Raw genomic sequence first — 18458 nt, forward strand, 5'->3', positions numbered from 1 at the left:
TGCAAATGTCTCTTCCTAGGCAAGGTTTTTGAGCAGGCAGTTCCTGAACTCCAGACTAGTTGGATGAGATTAATGTTGTACTCAGGCCCATTTCTGGCCCTGAGATGGCCTTGGTTGCCCTGTATGCAGGAGACACTGGTGGGAAGGAGATTAGCATTCCACTGGGCCTCCTGGCCAGTGCCGGATTTACGCCCCACTCACTTGCGGGCCCCCCAAAAAACCTAAAGGAAAAAGAACCTGGATGTACATTTCCAACATATAAGATAAAAAACCAATAAAATAAAACCTACATACAGCAACAGTGTTTTTTGTTGTTGTGTGGACCTATTAGGTCCATAAATTACCATATAGCATATATTCAACACAAAAAACAGTGACAATTAGTTGTTGACAAAGGACAGCTGGACATATAAAGGACCCCATTACCTTCAGTAGCTTAGGGCCTCATCAAACCTAAATTCGGCCCTGGCTCCTGGCACCAGCATCTGTCTTACTTAGGGCTGGAGTGTGAGGTGGGAAGTCAGCCCTATTTGTAATATGTCTGTGTATTTTTATTGTATTTTTACTTTAGCTGTAAATCCTTTGGGGGCTTGTTGTCATGGGAAGCGATATATAAACCTAAACCTAACCTTTGAAGGAGAGGCATGCTATAAAGGCAACACAAAATAAATAATAGACTCATACCAGTAGATATTAAAACAGATTTGTTGTGCCTCCTGCCATAATGGCTGAAAGCTCAGCTGGTAGAGCATGAGACTCTTGATCTCAGGGTCATGGGTAAAAGTTGGGCCAAAGACTCCTACATTGCATGAGGCTGGACTAGATGACCCCTGTGGTCCCTTCCAACTCTACAGATCTATGATTTTAAGGCACATAGGTCTGGTTCTATCTAGCCTTCTTGGTGGGGTGGAATAATGCCACACATAGCTCTTTCCACGGTACTGCTGCACTTAAAGGGTGTTAGAAGCATGACCACTGACTTTTTCTATTTTCTAGTTTCAGGACGCAGACATGATTGTGCTTACGCTGCAGTAGGGCTTGCCATCTTTTTGGTGCTCTGTTTCACAGTGTATCTATGTTGGAAATGGAAAAGGAGAGACAACGACACTGCTCAACTTGCTGGTGGCTTGGCAAATGGAACTCTGCCTCCTGGGTCACCAGAGGTGCAAGAAAGCAGCGCAGACCCACCCAGGAGAGACGAAGAAGAAGAAGAGATTGGATTTGATATCCCTCTTTATCACTACCCGAAGGAGTATCAAAGCGGCTAACAATCTGCTTTCCCTTCCTCCCCCCCAACAAACACTCTGTGAGGTGAGTGGGGCTGAGAGACTTCAGAGAAGTGTGACTGGCCCAAGGTCACCCAGCAGCTGCATGTGCAGGATCAGGGAATCGAACCCGGTTCACCAGATTACGAGTCCACCGCTCTGAACCACTACACCACACTGGGAAAATGGAAAATGGGAACTCTTTTCCTCATGAATGCGACACTGAAACAAATGCCTTTCTGCCTTGAAGGACTGCTCCTTTCATTTTTCTAGCCATATGCTCTTTAAGATGGTGGCCATGTGCAATGCACATCCTCTGATATCACCCCCCCCCCAAAGGAAACCTTCACACACCCTCCTGACTGTACCATTTTTTAAAAAGCCAAGTGGCCTTGAAGCGTATTTTCTTGTGAATTGCACAAAACGATGGGAAGCAGTTCGAGGGCATCAGCTCTGTTGAAAGACCAGCATTTGAGTTCAGTTCCCCCAAGCAAGGAAGCCTCACGCTCTCCCGTTGGAGGAGACCCTGGTGCCAACTCAGGCAGAGTCTGCTCCTATGAGACACTGACTCACGCAGAAAGTGTTAGGCTATTGTTCCGTTCCACCTTTAGAACAGGCATGCGGAGTTGTTGTATGTCACATGTCTGTTGACTTCCAGCACAGCCTGCTGGGAACTTCCGTTGCATATAGCTTTTGCTTGGACACGAAGGGAAGCGGACATGTTTTTCCTTTGTCTTGATGCTGAATAAAATGCTTACATATGCCTCTGTCCGCCTTTCCGTTGCAAGGACTTCTTATCTCTGCTGGCTTGCGTGCTCAGTCTCTAAAGGTTTCTGAGGCTTGAGTCGCAGTTTTGATGCTGTTCCAAGAACTGGAGTTCACCCGGCTGTTGGCCAGTGGGCTGGAGCTAGCTGGGGGTCTGCCAATTGGCCCCGTCTCCCCAGATGCATCCCAAGAGAAAGGACCTGAAGGACCAGGTGCGCAGCCTGGGAGTCATTCTGAACTCACAGCTGTCCATGGAGGCACAGGTCAATTCTGTGTCCAGGGCAGCTGTTTACCAGCTCCACCTGGTACGCAGGCTGAGACCCTACCTGCCCGCCGACTGTCTTGCCGGAGTGGTGCATGCTCTGGTTATCTCCCGCTTGGACTACTGCAATGTGCTCTATGTGGGGCTACCTTTGAAGGTGACCCGGAAACTACAACTAATCCAGAATGTGGCAGCTAGACTGGTGACTGGGAGCGGCCACTGAGACCACATAACACTGGTCTTGAAAGACCTACATTCGCTCCCAGTATGTTTCTGAGTACAATTCAAAGTGTTGGTGCTGACCACTAAAGCCCTAAATGTCCTCGGCCCAGTATACCCAAAGGAGCATCTCCACCCCCATCGTTCTGCCCGGACGATGAGATCCAATGCTGAGGGCCTTCTAGTGGTTCCCTCACTGCAAGAAGTTCCCTCACTGCCTTATCGGTCATGGCGCCTGCCCTGTGGAACGCCCTCTCATTAGATGTCAAGGAAATAAACAACTATCATATTTTAGAAGACATCTGAAGGCAGCCCTATTTAGGGAAGTTTTTAAGGATTGATGTTTTTATTATGTTTTTAGATATGTTGTAAGCCACCCAGAGTGGCTAGGGAAACCCTGCCAGATGGGCAGGGTATAAATAATAAAATTATTATTAATATTAGTCTGAAAATAACATTCCCTTCTCTTTGCACGAAGTTTGCACCCCCCTTTTTTATCTCCAGGTTGAGACCTGGAATTTTTATTTGGACTGGAAAAGCTGACAAGAAATAGTAATGCAGTTAACATTAATAAAATGACAGAAGTTTCCCTTGCAATAGATGTTTTGAGATGGTCCAGCATGCTTCTAAACTGAGGGTTTTGAGAGTTCAAGGTGGCTCTTGTGTCCAAACAACTGCATGGTCCCTCACCTCTCAGTCATGTTTTAATCCAGCAAGAGCCAGTGAAGCAGGCCAACAACATAGGTGGTTGGAGGATGGATGGTGGCTAACAGATTGAGGCTGAATCCTGACAAGACAGAAGTACTGTTTTGGGGGGACAGGAGGCGGGCAGGTGTGGATAATTCCCTGGTCCTGAATGGGGTAAATGTGCCCCTGAAGGAGCAGGTGCACAGCGTGGGAGTCATTTTGGACTCTTAGCTGTCCATGGAGGTGCAGGTCAAATCTGTGTCCAGGGCAGCTGTTTACCAGCTCCATCTGGAACGCAGGCTGAGACCCTATCTGCCCACAGTCTGTCTCGCCAGAGTGGTGCATGCTCTGGTTATCTCCCGCTTGGACTACTGCAATGCGCTCTACATGGGGCTACCTTTGAAGGTGACCCGGAAACTACAACTAATCCAGAACGCGGCAGCTAGACTGGTGACTGGGAGTGGCCGCCGAGACCACATAACACTGGTCCTGAAAGACCTACACTGGCTCCCAGTACGTTTCCGAGCACAATTCAAAGTGTTGGTGCTGACCTTTAAAGCCCTAAACGGCCTTGGTCTGGTATATCTGAAGGAGCGTCTCTACCCCCATCGTTCTGCCCGGACACTGAGGTCCAGGGCTGAGGGCCTTCTGGCGGTTCCCTCACTGCGAGAAGCCAAGTTACAGGGAACCAGGCAGAGGGTCTTCTCAGTAGTGGCACCCTCCCTGTGGAACGCCCTCCCACCAGATGTCAAGGAGAACAACTACCAGACTTTTAGAAGACATCTGAAGGCAGCCCTGTTTAGGGAAGCTTTTAATGTTTGATGGATTACAGTATTTTAATATGTTTTTTGGAAGCCGCCCAGAGTGGCTGGGGAAGCCCAGCAAGATGGGTGGGGTATAAATAATGAATTATTATTATTATTATTATTATTATTATTATTATTATTAGGAATCTCCAAGTGAGCAAATTCCTCTAACAGAGGCTGGACATGCACCAAAGTTTACCCCCCCCCCCAACTTTTACAAACATTTTATCCAGAAAAACAAGGTCTTTACAAATCTACTGTACTTTCCCCTCAACTCCCCCCTCCCTTTTTTAAGTTGTTGTTGTTGTTGTTGTTGTTGTTGTTGTTATTATTATTATTATTATTATTATTATTAGGGCCCTCGTATTTACAGGACCGCCCTTCCTGGTATGCCCCTCAGAGGACCTTAAGGTCCATGAATAACCATAGTTTAGAGGTCCTGGGCCCTAAGGAAGTCAGACTATCCTCCACCAGGGCCAGGGCCTTTTCAGTGATGGCTCTGACCTGGTGCTATGCTCTGTCCCATGAGACCAGGGACCTTCAGGATTTAACCTCCTTCTGTCGGGCCTGTAAGACAGAGCTATTCCGCCTGGCCTTTAATTTGAATTCAGCCTGATATTTTATTTCCCTTCTCTTCCCTCCCCCTCCCCTTTTATGAAGATCACCTGCTCTGAGACCCCACAGCTAATTCTCCCCTGGCCTCCTCACTGGCCCAAGTAGGACTAATTCAGCCAGCTAGCCCTGGGGATTATCTAATTGATTTTTGATTTTTATTGTTACTCATGTTTTTATATTGTATTTTATGCTGCTTTTACAATTAAGTGTTTTAAATTTGTTGTTAGCTGCCCTGAGCCCGGTTTTTGAACCGGGAAGGGCAGGGTATAAATAACATCATCATTATTATTATCATCATCATCATCATCATCATCATCATCAAATCAATAAGTAACCATACATAAATAATGAAAATGTGCACCCCACCACTGACACCATTCCATTATAACTCTCCAAACTCCCAGAATTTTGACAGCTCTTGCATTAGTTTAGCCCCTTTCCGTTTTAACAATACAAGTTCTACAAACACCCTCCATATCTCTTCAAAATCATTTCTGAAATTTTAACTTGTGGTAAGCTGCCCTGGGATCTATTGGTGAAGGGTGACCAGTGCCAGATTTACGTATAAGCAAAACAAGCTATAGCTTAGGGCCCCACTCTTTTGGGGGCCCCAAAAAATTTAAAGGAAAAAAAAAAACCCTGGATGTACATTTCCAAAATATAAGATAAAAAACAAATAAAATAAAACCTACATACAGCAACAGTATTTTGTGTTGCATCGGCTCCTATGATGTCCATATTTTGTTATGTGCAAATGGCTTTAGATACCGTATTTTTCGCACCATTGGACGCACTTTTTTCCTCCTAAAAAGGAAGGGAAAATGTCTGTGCGTCTTATGGAGTGAATGTGTGGTCCCTGGAGCCAAATCGCTGTTGCCCTGCGCTGCTGGGGTGCTCTTCGGGGGTGGGGGGAGGAGCCACGGTGCTCTGCCGGCAGCCTCCGCTTTCCCCTGAAGCTCCGACAAGGTTTGCAAGCAGCGGGAAGGCTGTGTGTTCCTGGGCTGCTCTTTGGGGGGGGGGAGCAGCAAATTGCTGTCTCTCAGTGCCTCCTAATTCAACTGCAAAAGATTGCCTAACTGGATTCTGAGCTCCATTTGAAGTTTAAAAATATTAAGTTTGGGGATTTCTTCAAGTAGCAGTTTTGCACAAATAGTCATAAATACATGCAAAGCATCTCCACAAACCAGTAATAGTAATTTCAGCTAAAACTGAGCAGGTATCTGTCTCAGGAACAGTTTAAACTGCACAGCTATAACCAGACATCCTGTGTGTGTGTGGACCATGTTCCTAGCAGCTAATCTTTATTGCTGAAAAGAGGCACTGATAGTCCACTCCAACTCTATAATTCATTGTACAAATTCTTACAGGTACAGTCCACCTATACTAAACCAAAAACATTGTGTTCTCTTGGTATTGAATGGAAGCTTTTCCTCCTCTGTTCTTTGCTCAGTCACTCCATTTTGAATCTTCCTTTCAAAACAACCATGCCTGTTTTGAGAAAACTTCAGAGATTTAGGAACTGGAGCACGATCTTTTTGCTGTTCCTCCATACTCCAAGCACTTCTCATTTGCACAGCCCTGGTTTCTCTCCCTGACTATTAATATTCTTGATTAATAACAGTAAAATGCTCAAATTTTAATTTTTGTGACTGCTGCCAATACTGACTTCCCAGTTGAAGGAAGGTGAGGACAGGTGACCTCACCTAGGCCCGAAGTCACCCCCCCCCAAGCAGGCTCAAAGCTTCTCAAAGCTTTTCAAAATCATTTTCTCAGCAGCTAAGTATCAGAAACATTCCGCTTGCTGTAACTAAAAAGATTGCAACAAGGTAGAGAACAGAGCCCATTGTCTTCTCAGGCCTTTCTCAGAACCACATTGCAACTTGCTTTCTCTCCAGGAACCATGCCAAAGCACAAGAATGAAACAACGGGAACACTCTGAAACCCCCTCACCCCCTTTCCTGCCAAGAGTCCACAATAGTCCCAAGACAGCTTTCTGTACATGCTCAGGAACCTCAACATGGGGCAGAACTCCTGAGGGAGGAGAAAGGAGGAGGGAACTGGAAAGGGGTTAATATGCTTGTGCACATGACTGTGAACTTCGTGCATGCTTTTTGTGACATATCACACTTGCTCCTTCTACCAGTTCATGGATGGTAGAAATAAAACCTTTTTCTCCGAAACTATTCCTTGAGTGTCTGTTGACTCCCACTTCCCTTTCCCAGGCGCAATATTTTTCCCACCCGAGGGCAAAGCCTCATAAGCCTACACAGTGATAATGAAAACAGCTACATTATAATGGAATGTCTGTACTTTTTCCAATCTCTTCATACCGTGGCTCGCTTTAAAGCAGCAAAGTGGACAGGAGCCACCCACTTTGCTGTTTTAAATAGTTTAGTACAACATTTGAGTCAGATTTTTTTCCCCTTATTTTCCTGCTCTAAAAACTTGGTGCGTCTTTTGGTCAGGTGCGTCCTATGGAGCGAAAAATACGGTACCTATTGGCTCCATAAATTTCCATACAGCCTATATTCAACAACAAAAACAGCGACAATTTGTTGTTGACAAAGGACAGCTGGACATATAAAGGGCCCCATTACCTTCAGTAGCTTAGGGCCTCATCAAACCTAAATCCAGCCCTGAGGGTGGCTAATAATAATATTAATAACAGATAATTAATAATTGTTTTCTTTTTCAATATAAAGAATGTAATATAAAGGTTGTATGTTTGTTCAAGTAAAAACAAACCAACCCGACTTCACTGGTTTATTTTCTACAGTTCCTGTTCTGCAACGAACTCTGATACTGCATGTGGCCCCACCCGCAGAAAACAACAACCAAAAAATCTCTCCGATAACTCCAGGAAGCAGGGCTACTTCCTGCTGCAGGAAGCTCTCGGAGAAGTTTGAAAGAACAGCAACAATAATCTCAGCACTGATTTGGTTTTCCCCTCTCAACAACACAAGTCCTGGGTGCTGTAAGCTGAAGATGAACATCAGTTGGAGAAGGAGAGAAGAGAGAGGAATTAATTTATGGGAAGATTATTCATACACTCTCCCTTCCTGCACTCGGAGCATTAAGCGCCCCAAACGTTTATTTGCTTAATTACAGGTCTTTGCACAAATCTGCTCCTGGTGAGGAGCGCGCAGCAGCAGAATATATGGCAACAGAGGTCACCCATCAACATGTCATCTCTAGCAAGGGCTGGATACAAACCCTACTTGAATTCCTGAAGAGTCACTGCCTGTCAGTACAGTGGTACTTCAGGTTGCAGACGCTTCAGGTTACATACGCTTCAGGTTACAGACTCCACTAACCCAGAAATAGTACCTCGGGTTAAGAACTTTGCTTCAGGATGAGAACAGAAAACGTGGTCCCACAGTGCAGTGGCAGCAGGAGGCCCCATTAGCTAAAGTGGTGCTTCAGGTTAAGAACAGTTTCGGTTTAAGAATGGACCTCCAGAACAAATTAAGTTCTTAACCCGAGGTACCACTGTACTTAGTCCTGAGCTGGAGGAACCAACTGTCTGGCATAGTCATAAGGAGGCTCCCTCTCTTCCTAAAAGGGCTTCCACGGTGGCTGCAGGTGTACAATGCACAACTGTCCCTTATTTCTGCAGTTGTCGGAAATGCAGATGAGAGAAAGAAAAGGTACAGGCTGGCATTTTGAGAAGGACGACAGACCCTGCGAAAAGCGCTCAAGAACCAAGCCCGCAATAAACTCCCTCTTACCTCCAAAAAGCAAAGTCCCCCTTCTTGGCATCCGTTGCGCTGCTCTGGTTGCCACAGCATATTGTCCAGTTTCTCCTAGAGAAGGGAGGAGAATCTGCGAGATGGGGGAGGTCAGGGAGCCTGCCTTGTTTATCCTTTTCCGGAGAGTCTTTGATGCCTGCTCACCTTGCAGCTCTTGAGTCCTGTCCAGCAAGGAGCTGAAGCTGGGTCCAGCCTGGATAGACAAGTGGATGCAGCGATAGCAAATGGTAGGGGTGTGTTTGTCTTCCTGGTGGCACAGCATTGCTCAGAATCCTCCCCATGAACTTCACAGTGTTGCGTCTGGTGCTCATCTTCGCTTTCTCCCTCTGGCTGCCTCTTCTGGATCACTCTGGGCTTTATCTCTTCTTTGGAGCCTCTCCAGTTTTGTTGGACAAGTTCCTCATTCTCCAAGCTGGCCTGGATTGGCTGTCAGGACAAGAGGCCCCAGCGATCAAGCTCTCTCTTGACCGCTGCTGTCCCAGAAAGGTGTGATGCAGTCCCCCCAGGAGGCAGTCTTCCCACCTACAGCTTAACAGCACCACAAACAGGTCAAGCTGGCAGGTAGACCAAGGGAGATACTTGCTGAAATCCGGAGCCATTTCTGCTTGCAGATATCCGACTGCGATAGTTCAAGGACTCCAGTTTTACTTTCCTTTCTCTGATACATTTCCTGCTTCTGTCCACCCCTTTACAGGAGGAGTTAGGAAGGGTTAGCCAGCGGTTAGGGAAGGAACTGATTTCCTGCTGACAGGCAGTGAGCAAAGCGCAACACAGAGACTGGCTCATTTCCATAGCTGTCAACGTTTCCCTTTTTAAAAGGGAAATTCCCTTATTCCGAAAAGGATTCCCCGCAAGAAAAGGGAAAAGTTGACAGCTATGCTCATTTCTCAAATGCAACTCCCCTTGGCGCTCTTTGACCGGATGGGCACACTTCAGCGGCGTGGTTCATTACCCAAAGAACATATCAGTTCAACGAAAATAAGGGAGCATTTATTCTGAAAGGCGCGGTAGATGTTCTCTGCGTCAAACGCAACTCCCCACCAGCAGTCTTCTTCTCCGCCCGCCTCTATGCACCTCTCAGAGGATTTTCCTTCAAAGTGTAGCGAATCTCCTAAAGGTATATCTCCAAGTCATACGAAATTACAAACCACACCTCTGCCTCACACTAGGGTTACACTTAAATAAAGCAGCCCGGCCCCTACACGTGCGCAACACCCCACGAAAGGGTAAACGATATTCTTTATGATAAAGGTCGGAGAAGCTGAGTCTGCAAAACATGCTTATTTCCACATACGGAGCCCGCTGGGTGCTGGAAATGGAACGTTGAAACGAAGAGACAGAGAGCCCTGTCAATCAAGCAGCAGGGTGCCCCGTAAAACAGCGGGACTCCAATTACCAGCGCAAACCTCTTATTAAAGTTCTCAAATAAAGGAAAACAGCACTCCAGCTTCTGCTTTCATCAAAATAAAAGTTTTATTTCCACCTCTCTGCACAAATGTCCCCAAGGAAGATGAATAACACTGTATCAATGTATCGATAGACTTGGATGTATCAATACGCTTAAATGTATCCTGTCTGTATCTTGAAATCAACATATTGTTTCACCGATAATATCATTGTTACTGTATCTTCCTTTCCCAGCACCTGGAGGAAATAATAGTTACTGTATTATTATTATTACAGTGGTACCTCGGGTTAAGTACTTAATTGGTTCCGGAGGTCTGTTCTTAACCTGAAACTGTTCTTAACCTGAAGCACTATTTCTGGGTTAGCGGAGTCTGTAACCTGAAGCGTATGTAACCTGAAGGATATGTAATCTGATGTACCACTGTATTATTATTATTATTATTTATACCCTACCCATCTGGCTGGGTTTCCCCAGCCACACCGGGCAGCTTACAGAATATATAAAACATAACAAAGCACCAAACCTTAAAAACTTCCCAATACAGGGCTGCCTTCAGATGTCTTCTAAAAGTTGTATAGTTCTTTATTTCCTTGCCCTCTGCCTGGTTCCCTGTAATTTCGCTTCTTGCAGTGAGGGAACCAGCAGAAGGCCCTTGGAGGAGGACTTCAGTGTCCAGGCTGAGTGATGGAGGTGGAGATGCTCCTTCAGGTATACTGGGCCCAGACCCAGTACAAGCACAGTTTATAATGGAAGCCTAATCTCTCTAAATATGTCAATGCAAAGCTATTCCTAATCTCTCACACTCATTATAACACACATTCCAATAAGTAACCGGTCTTCTGTTGTCATAGAATCATAAAATCGTGGCGTTGGAAGGGACCCCAAGGGTCATCTAGTCCAACCCTGATCCAACCTCTTCTGATGTGTACATGATGTAGTTCTGACACTAAGGGAAGGTGGGTACCGGAAAGATGACACTGTAACCAAAAGGTATAAAAATTGTAACCTGCCATTGCTTGGGATTCTCTGGCTCTTTGGCTACTTAGAAGGGAGACCCTGTTGCAACAGTATCACAATAAAGATCAGGCTTACTGATCCACCTGACTTGGCCTCAGGCTCTCTTTAATTCCCTGACCGATGGAGGACTCTTGAAAATCTATGTGGGTCTTTCAGACCTGGGGAGAATTTGCATTGTATCGAATTCTCCCTGATATTTCAACCACAACAGGCATTCATTCTTCCCAGGGAACTCTAGGAACTGTAGTTCTTAGGGGTGGGGGTGAGGCTAGTGACCAATAGAATTATCGAGGCCCCACTAAACTACAATTCCTATAATACTATTGTGAGTTTGGGGGGTTAGTTTGCATGATGCCCGAGTTCCTTGTAATTCCTGGGGTCCTGGGTCCAGGAGGGGCTAAAATCTACTCTGTGAGCCAGTCTATCACTATTTTGCAGGTAGGAATCAGTCTGAGACTAGCAAACTCAGGTTGCACAATCAAAGGGGATTTTGCTCTCTTGCACAAGAAACCCACTTTCAGAAAATCTGACTTTTTGCTGTAAGGAAAGTGATGGGGAAACAATTGCTTGAAGTGACGTCATGTATCTCCTCACAAACAAATCAGGATGAAAGCTCTATGAAGAGGTAATTGTGTTCTAATTAGCACTGCAGGCAGGAAGGATGCACTATTCTTACATAAATGAAATCCAAGCAAAAGCCAGACCTCTGGCCCTCCACTTCAATTCCACCCATCATTGCTATTGAAAAGGGATGATGGGAGTTGTAGTCCAACATCATCCAGAAGGCCACAGTTTCCCAGGAAGTGTTGCAGCGAACAAGTTAAAGGAAAGACTGAAAGATGGCTGGTCAGCTGGTATCTCCCCACTTAAACTGGATTTGCCATTTCAAGACAAAATCCAGTAAGTTTTAAAATCCCACAATGATCCATTTGTGATACCTCAACAATTTCTTTGCAGTACAGTGGTACCTCATGTTAAGTACTTAATTTGTTCCGGAGGTCCGTTCTTAACCTGAAACTGTTCTTAACCTGAAGCACCACTTTAGCTAATGGGGCCTCCCGCTGCTGCCGCACCGCTGGAGTCCGATTTCTGTTCTTATCCTGAAACAAAGTACTTAACCTGAAGCACTATTTCTGGGTTAGCGGAGTCTGTAACCTGAAGCGTATGTAACCTGAAGGATATGTAATCTGACGTACCACTGTATTATTATTATTATTATTATTATTATTATTATTATTATTTATACCCTACCCATCTGGCTGTGTTTCCCCAGCCACACCGGGCAGCTTACAGAATATATAAAACATAACAAAGCACCAAACCTTAAAAACTTCCCAATACAGGGCTGCCTTCAGATGTCTTCTAAAAGTTGTATAGTTCTTTATTTCCTTGCCCTCTGCCTGGTTCCCTGTAATTTCGCTTCTTGCAGTGAGGGAACCAGCAGAAGGCCCTTGGAGGAGGACTTCAGTGTCCAGGCTGAGTGATGGAGGTGGAGATGCTCCTTCAGGTATACTGGGCCCAGACCCAGTACAAGCACAGTTTATAATGGAAGCCTAATCTCTCTAAATATGTCAATGCAAAGCTATTCCTAATCTCTCACACTCATTATAACACACATTCCAATAAGTAACCAGTCTTCTGTTGTCATAGAATCATAAAATCATGGCGTTGGAAGGGACCCCAAGGGTCATCTAGTCCAACCCAGATCCAACCTCTTCTGATGTGTACATGATGTAGATCTGACACTAAGGGAAGGTGGGTACCGGAAAGATGACATTGTAACCAAAAGGTATAAAAATTGTAACCTGCCATTGCTTGGGATTCTCTGGCTCTTTGGCTACTTAGAAGACCCTGTTGCAACAGTATCACAATAAAGATCAGGCTTACTGATCCACCTGACTTGGCCTCAGGCTCTCTTTAATTCCCTGACCGATGGAGGACTCTTGAAAATCTATGTGGGTCTTTCAGACCTGGGGAGAATTTGCATTGTATTGAATTCTCCCTGATATTTCAACCACAACAGGCATTCATTCTTCCCAGGGAACTCTAGGAACTGTAGTTCTTAGGGGTGGGGGTGAGGCTAGTGACCAATAGAATTATCGAGGCCCCACTAAACTACAATTCCTATAATACTATTGTGAGTTTGGGGGGTTAGTTTGCATGATGCCCGAGTCCCTTGTAATTCCTGGGGTCCTGGGTCCAGGAAGGGCTAAAATCTACTCTGTGAGCCAGTCTATCACTATTTTGCAGGTAGGAATCAGTCTGAGACTAGCAAACTCAGGTTGCACAATCAAAGGGGATTTTGCTCTCTTGCACAAGAAACCCACTTTCAGAAAATCTGACCTTTCGCTGTAAGGAAAGTGATGGGAAAACAATTGCTTGAAGTGACGTCATGTATCTCCTCACAAACAAATTGGGATGAAAGCTCTATGAAGAGGTAATTGTGTTCTAATTAGCACTGCAGGCAGGAAGGAAGCACTATTCTTACATAAATGAAATTCAAGCAAAAGCCAGACCTCTGGCCCTCCACTTCAATTCTACCCATCATTGCTATTGAAAAGGGATGATGGGAGTTGTAGTCCAACATCATCCAGCAGGCCACAGGTTCCCAGGATGTGTTGCAGCGAACAAGTTAAAGGAAAGACTGAAAGATGGCTGGTCAGCTGGTATCTCCCCACTTAAACTGGATTTGCCATTTCAAGACAAAATCCAATAAGTTTTAAAATCCCACAATGACCCATCTGTGATACCTCAACAATTTCTTTGCAGTACAGTGATACCTCATGTTAAGTACTTAATTCGTTCCGGAGGTCCGTTCTTAACCTGAAACTGTTCTTAACCTGAAGCACCACTTTAGCTAATGGGGCCTCCCACTGCTGCCGCACCGCTGGAGTCCGATTTCTGTTCTTATCCTGAAGCAAAGTACTTAACCTGAAGCACTATTTCTGGGTTAGCGGAGTCTGTAACCTGAAGCATATGTAACCTGAAGCATATGTGACCCGAGGTACCACTGTATTTAGCTCCGCCTGGAAGCACCCTCCTGTCATTTGCCAAATAAAAAATTGGTTCAAAGTGCGTACTGCTTGAATACTCTTCCATCGTGTGGAAGAGATGGGGGGAAATGGGATAACCCCAAAACGGCAATATGGCAAACACAAGTCACATCGCACAGTGGCATGTAATAATTTTAGCAAAACTTTTTGCATTACTGCCCATTTGGAAAAAAGTAGGTTTTTGTTCTGGTTGAAAAGTCATATGGTTCATTCCCCCCAAAATGCAGGAACAGGCAGCCTGCAAGGCAATTTTTGAGATAGTGTACATAAGCCTGAGATCTGATGGACAGCACTGGTGTTACTCCTCTTGCAGTGAATGTACCTAAGAGAGCCAGTAGAGGGCGCCTCATGATCATCCCTGCTGAATTTCAAACAGCTCTTCAAGGCCATAACTTGGCTTGGTTTTTGTTTCCTTCCTTCCTGCTAGAAACGTGGAGATAAGGTGGAAACACAGTTGACATCTAGGGATGAGCACATGGGCCAAAAGAAGAGTCATGGGGAGGGAGGGAGAACTTTTCAGATTGGAGCAGAGCCATTTCCTTTATTCCTACTAGACTCGCCATTCTCTCACAACACCACTACTTAGCAAACAGTTTACTTTTTCCTTTTCCTGATGATAATTCTCTGTCCCACTGTTTACTATCTCTGACCGCTGTCCTTCCCTCTGTGAAACTTTTCTGTCCTCAGTGCTCACTATCAGCTTTCATCTGAAGCTGTTTGTTTAATTGCTGAACAGTTTGAAAGTTTGTAAATATTTCAGCGACACCATAGCCATTGAGACAATGACTGGATCCTCGCCAGGATCTAAGAGCCAAAGCTACATTCAACACTTTTTTGTTTTGTTTTTTGCAGAAGCATATCCTCCAACATAACGCTGATGAAAACAGGGAAAAGAAAGAGAGCACAAATTTGGTCTGAAGCCCAACATCAAAAAAAACAACGAAGATCATGGCCACTGGGCCCATCACCTCCTGGCAAATAGAAGGGGAAGAAATGGAGGCAGGGAGAGATTTTTACCTTCTTGGGCTCCATGTTCACTGCAGATGGTGACAGCAGCCACGAAATTAAAAGACGCCTGCTTCTTGGGAGAAAAGCGATGGCAAACCTAGACAGCATCTTAAAAAGCAGAGACATCACCTTGCCAACAAAGGTCCGTATAGTTAAAGCTATGGTTTTCCCAGTAGTGATGTATGGAAGTGAGAGCTGGATCATAAAGAAGGCCGATCGCCGAAGAATTGATGCTTTTGAATTATGGTGCTGGAGGAGACTTTTGAGAGTCCCATGGACTGCAAGAAGATCAAACGTATCCATTCTGAAGGAGGTCAGCCGTGAGTGCTCAATGGAAGGACAGATCATGAAGTTGAGGCTCCAATACTTTGGCCACCTCATGAGAAGAGAAGACTCCCTGGAAAAGACCCTGATGTTGGGAAAGATGGAGGGCACAAGGAGAAGGGGACGACAGAGGACGAGATGGTTGGACAGTGTTGTCGAAGCTACCAGCATGAGTTTGACTAAACTGTGGGAGGCAGTGGAAGACAGGAGTGCCTGGAGTGCTCTGGTCCATGGGGTCACAAAGAGTCGGACACGACTAAACGACTAAACAACAACAACAACAGAGTGAGGCACCAAAAGATGGGTGCTACGTGAGTCAGCTGCTAGTGCGATAGGCAGAGGTGCCAACTTGAATAAAATATCGGGGGGGGGGGCAGGTAAGCCACGTCCCACATAATAAATGACATGGCACAAACAGACCATTTGAATGGTAATGCCCTTCAACACCGGGAGGCCTCAGCCCCCTCAAATATTTGATTGGGGGGCCAGAGACCCCCTCAGCCCCTAGGAGGTGGCTCCTGTCAGGAAGCATGCTGAGGAGGGCTGTTCTGAGGAGAAATGGTGGGAGCCTCCCCCTCCCCCTCCTCCTGATCAGGATCCCAAATCTTAGCTTCCCAGAAGCAGGAGGACAGTATAGATTTGGACCAGTGGTTTGCAGAGGAAGATAGTTCAGAAGGCAGAAGCTGGGAAATACTGGATGGGGAACAGTTAGCAGGGGTCAGCAAACTTTTTCAGCAGGGGGCCAGTCCACTGTCCCTCAGACCTTGTGGGGGGGCAGACTATGGTTTTTTTGGGGGGGAATGAACAAATTCCTATGCCCCACAAATAACGCAGAGATGTATTTTAAATAAAAGCACACATTCTACTCATGTAAAAATACACTGATTCCCGGACTGTCCGTGGGCCTGATTTAGAAGGCGATTGGGCTGGATCCGGCCCCTGGGCCTTTGTTTGCCAACCCATGAGTTAGGAGAAGAAGCACTGGGGGAGTGTTAACAAATTCACTGTCTCTGGAAAGCATTCATCCGCTCAGCCCAAGGTCAAGAAGAGCTGATAAGGTGGCAGAACAGAAAGCACAGTAGTTACAAGATGCAGTAGTGATGTGGGTGACTAGGTAGGAAGTGGGTGGAACCCTTATTTGGGAGCACCTTCATTCCTAGGAATGGATTACTTGTTCTCTCACTGTGATCATTAAATAAAAAATAATTAAATAATTAAATAAAAAAATTGTCCAGTAGCACCTTAGAGACCAACTAAGTACAGTGGTATCTCGGGTTAAGAACTCAATTGGTTCTGGAGGTCTGTTCTTAACCTGAAGCACCACTTTAGCTAATGGGGCCTCCCGCTGCCGCTGAGCCACCACTGCACAATTTCTGTTCTCATCCTGAAGCAAAGTTCTTAACCTGAGGTAATATTTCTGGGTTAGCAGAGTCTGTAACCTGAAGCATATGTAACCTGAAGCATATGTAACCCGAGGTACCACTGTATGTTCTGGGTATAAGCTTTCGTGTGCATGCACACTTCTTCAGATACACAGAAAAATCTGAAGAAGTGTATCTAAAGAAATGTGCTTGCACAAGAAAGTTTATACCCAGAACATACTTAGTTGGTCTCTAAGGTGCTACTGGGCAATTTTTTTATTTATCTCGACTGCGTTAGATCAACACGGCTACCTACCTGAATCTGGGATCATTAAAGTTTCTAACCGGTAAGAAGCCTCTGTTTCCTTTGTTCTGCTTATCTCTGCCAAAGCAGGGAGGAAGCTGATTCCCTGAAGCCTGACAACTCCTATGGCGGGAGCATAGCACCACTGCAAGTACCAGTGCCAGCTAAAAGCACCAGTTCATCCCAGTGACAGTCCAGAATGAATTCATAAGCTGGGATGGCTTCTGTAATTCCAGGAATGCCCCATTAAAACAGGGATGGTTGGAGAGTATGCAGAAATGTGCATAAGCAAACTTTTTTTTTAAAAAAAGGAAACATAAGCATGTGGGCCTCTGAACTTGCTCCCAGTATAGATTGAGACCCCACTCCTTTGTTCCAAACAATACCAATAATTAAAGGAGTGACAATATTTAAAGAATGGCAAAGAATAATATCAAGATACGTCTGGCAGGGCAAGAAGCCAAGGATAAATTTTAAGATATTAACAGATGCAAAAGATAGAGGAGGCTTCGCCCTGCCAGATTTAAAGTTATATTATGAGGCAGCATGTCTTTGCTGGGTGAAAGAATGGATAAAGTTAGAAAATACAGAATTGTTGGATTTAGAAGGTTATGATAATAGATTCGGATGGCACGCATATTTATGGTATGAAAAAAAAAGAGTGCATAAAGGTTTCGAAAACCACATCTTTAGAGGTCCTCTCATTGAAGTATGGAATAGGTATAAAAACCTATTAGAGTTTAAAACTCCATATTGGCTGTCGCCATTGGAGGTGATGAGTGTTAAGAAGATCAATATGACAGGGAGATGGATTACATATGAGAATTTGATAGTTAAAGAAGGAAACAAATGGAAATTGAAATCATATGAGGAAGTTAAAGAACATGTGAATGATTGGTTGCATTATTTTCAGTTGAATGCGATGTTTAAGAAAGAGTTGTTAGAAAGAGGTTTTCAAGAAGAAAAGTCTAGGTTCCATGAAGAAATTTTGAATAATGATGTAAATTTTTTTATCTAAAATGTATAAATTATTACTTGAGTGGCAAACAAAGGATGAAGAAGTTAAATCAGTTATGATTCAATGGGCCAACGATTTTGGTTATAATATACAATTTGATGATTGGATAAAATTGTGGAAGGAAGGAATGAAATTTACTGCATGTACTGTAATAAAAGAAAATGTTATGAAAATGATATATAGATGGTATGTAACGCTAGTAAAACTTGGTAAGATGTATAAAGTGAGTAATAAGTGTTGGAAATGCCAGGAAAAGGAAGGAACATTTTATCATATGTGGTGGGAATGTAAAAAAATGAAATGTTTCTGGGAAATGATTTATAATGAGTTGAAGAAAATGTTGAAATATACTTTTGTTAAGAAACCAGAAACATTTCTATTAGGAATATTAAGGAATGAAATTAAGAAGAAGGATGAGAAGTTATTTATGTATGCAATAACAGCAGCTAGAATTTTGGTGGCCCAGAAATGGAAACAGGAAGAAATGCCTACGAGGGAAGAATGGAGAATACGCAGAAATGGACAAATTAATGGGGAAAATTCGGAATCGACGAGATCAGAGATTCTCCAAGGACTGGAATAAATTTACAGAATATA

General features: G+C 44.6%; 2 protein-coding genes across 7 annotated transcripts in view; one reads left to right on the forward strand and one right to left on the reverse strand.

Annotated features, from left to right (window-relative positions):
• The window catches only part of LOC308469854 (uncharacterized protein), a 42746-nt gene extending 40742 nt beyond the window's left edge, over nucleotides 1–2004 (forward strand). For all 3 annotated transcript variants that reach the window (XM_080992888.1, XM_080992890.1, XM_080992889.1), the window contains one exon: nucleotides 997–2004. In XM_080992888.1, the coding sequence (XP_080849014.1) occupies nucleotides 997–1268 (272 nt within the window). In that variant the 3' untranslated portion in view covers nucleotides 1269–2004. The remainder of the gene's footprint in view (nucleotides 1–996) is intronic.
• The window catches only part of LOC308469970 (C-type lectin domain family 2 member D-like), a 123567-nt gene extending 114394 nt beyond the window's left edge, over nucleotides 1–9173 (reverse strand). For 2 of the 4 annotated variants that reach the window (XR_013982159.1, XM_080993130.1), the window contains exon 1: nucleotides 8348–9173. Coding sequence is in view for 3 of the 4 variants with exons in the window: in XM_080993130.1 (XP_080849256.1) it covers nucleotides 8348–8630 (283 nt within the window). In the remaining variant the exon portion in view is untranslated. The remainder of the gene's footprint in view (nucleotides 1–8347) is intronic. The other 2 variants (XM_080993128.1, XM_080993129.1) reach the window with 2 other exon arrangements.
• Nucleotides 9174–18458: the final 9285 nt, after the last annotated feature.

This window comes from Podarcis pityusensis (genome assembly GCF_964106645.2).
Source record: "Podarcis pityusensis genome assembly, chromosome: 2".
NCBI classification, from domain to species: Eukaryota; Metazoa; Chordata; class Lepidosauria; order Squamata; family Lacertidae; genus Podarcis; species Podarcis pityusensis.